This window comes from Charadrius vociferus, unplaced genomic scaffold (assembly GCF_000708025.1).
Source record: "Charadrius vociferus isolate BGI_N301 unplaced genomic scaffold, ASM70802v2 scaffold919, whole genome shotgun sequence".
NCBI classification, from domain to species: Eukaryota; Metazoa; Chordata; class Aves; order Charadriiformes; family Charadriidae; genus Charadrius; species Charadrius vociferus.
In genome coordinates this window covers 287,464-289,223 of record NW_009653257.1, presented here as the reverse complement: position 1 = coordinate 289,223, position 1,760 = coordinate 287,464, and the positions used below count along the sequence as shown (strand labels likewise).

Below are 1,760 nucleotides of genomic sequence, written 5' to 3'. Positions count from 1 at the left end.
TGGGATGGGGTTTGGGGGCGTGGGACAGGGACAGTATGGGGCAGGGTTGGTGGTGTGGGAAGGGGACGGCGTGGGGCAGAGGAGGGGGTGTGGGATGTGGGAGCTATGTTTGCCTCCACCAGATCTGGCTGACGTTCTTCGAGGGGCGCTACCTCATCCTGCTCATGGGGGCCTTCTCCATCTACACCGGCTTCATCTACAATGAGTGCTTCAGCAAAGCCACCTTCTTCTTCCCCTCTGCCTGGAGCGTGGCCACCATGGCCAACCACTCCTCCTGGAGGTGGGACCCCAGTTCCCCTGCGACCACCCCCCATAGGTCCCTGCCTGGACTGACGCCCCCTTGCTCTGCCCACAGCTCTGCCTACCTCGCCACCCACCAGTTCCTCACCCTGGACCCCAACGTCACCGGCGTCTTCCAAGGACCCTATCCTTTCGGGATTGACCCTGTGAGTGTCCCGTGGGGGAGAGGAGAGGGTAGGACCTTTGGTGGGGTGGCCCAGGGTCTCACCCACCTTGTTCACGACAGATCTGGAGCTTGGCCACCAACCACCTCAACTTCCTCAACTCCTTCAAGATGAAGATGTCCGTGGTTCTGGGCATCGTGCACATGGGCTTCGGCGTCTTGCTGGGGGTCTTCAACCACATGTAAGTCTCCATGGCTGCGCCCGTGGGCTCTGCCCACCCGTGGTCACACTAAGGGGACCGGGGCTGGTGGGGTGGGTGAGTGGGGTCCCGTACTTCTACATCTGGGTGGGAGCCCAGGACACGTGAGGGCGCGCAGTGCCAGGCCGATGTCCCCTTGCCCAGGCACTTCCAGCAGCGGCACCGGCTGGTGTTGGAGTTCCTGCCCGAGATGGTTTTCCTGCTGGCGCTCTTTGGCTACCTCGTCTTCCTCATCTTCTACAAGTGGATCAAGTTCAGCGCCGCCGACTCCCTGGTGGCCCCCAGCATCCTCATCCACTTCATCGACATGTTCCTCTTCACCTCCAACGCCGGCAACCTCCCGCTCTACCGGGGGCAGGTAGCCCCCCGCAGGGATGGGGGGACACCCACCTGGGGACCCTCCTCTTTGCCGGTGCCGTGGGGATGGAGTCCCCCCTGCGTCACGAGTTGGGGCCGTTCTCAGCTCGGGTACCCGTTGCCGGGAGGGGGACCCTGAAACGATGGCCCTGTGCCGCAGGTGGCGGTGCAGACCGTGCTGGTGGTGCTGGCGCTGGCGTCGGTGCCCGTCCTGCTCCTGGGGACACCGCTCTACCTCTGCTGCCGGCGCCGCGCGCGGAGGACGGGCCACCCTGCGGTAAGGCTGGGGTGATGTTTTGGGGGAGGACGGCGGGGGGGACAACACAGCCGGGTCTCACCACCGGTGCCGTCCCCACGCAGCCGGTGGCCGCCGGGGAGCAGGAGCCGCTGCTGGAGGGGCAGGAGGCCGGCAACTCCGTCAACGCCACCAAGGAGGACGTGGAGAGCGGTGGGCACAGCCCTGACGCCGAGGTGAGGGCCGCCGGCCCGGCAGGGTGGGAGAGGTGGGGTGGAGGTGGCCGTAACCCCCACCGACGTCCCACATCTCCTCCGTCCCTGCAGCACTTTGACTTCGCCGAGGTCTTCATGCACCAGGCCATCCACACCATCGAGTACTGCCTGGGTTGCGTCTCCAACACCGCGTCCTACCTGCGGCTCTGGGCGCTCAGCCTGGCCCATGCCCGTGAGTGTTGTCCCCTTGCCGTGTCCCCTCAGCTCCCCCGGGCAGAACCTCACCCCCT

The 1,760-nt window shown here is 65.8% G+C and overlaps 1 protein-coding gene across 1 annotated transcript in view; it reads left to right on the top strand.

The window, feature by feature from the left end:
- The window catches only part of TCIRG1 (T-cell, immune regulator 1, ATPase, H+ transporting, lysosomal V0 subunit A3), a 6,280-nt gene that overhangs the window by 3,301 nt on the left and 1,219 nt on the right, over positions 1 to 1,760 (top strand). Inside the window, exons 9-15 of the mRNA XM_009893164.1 lie at positions 112 to 280; positions 356 to 446; positions 527 to 645; positions 808 to 1,021; positions 1,181 to 1,297; positions 1,381 to 1,491; positions 1,582 to 1,702. Coding sequence (XP_009891466.1) covers positions 112 to 280; positions 356 to 446; positions 527 to 645; positions 808 to 1,021; positions 1,181 to 1,297; positions 1,381 to 1,491; positions 1,582 to 1,702 — 942 coding nt within the window. The remainder of the gene's footprint in view (positions 1 to 111; positions 281 to 355; positions 447 to 526; positions 646 to 807; positions 1,022 to 1,180; positions 1,298 to 1,380; positions 1,492 to 1,581; positions 1,703 to 1,760) is intronic.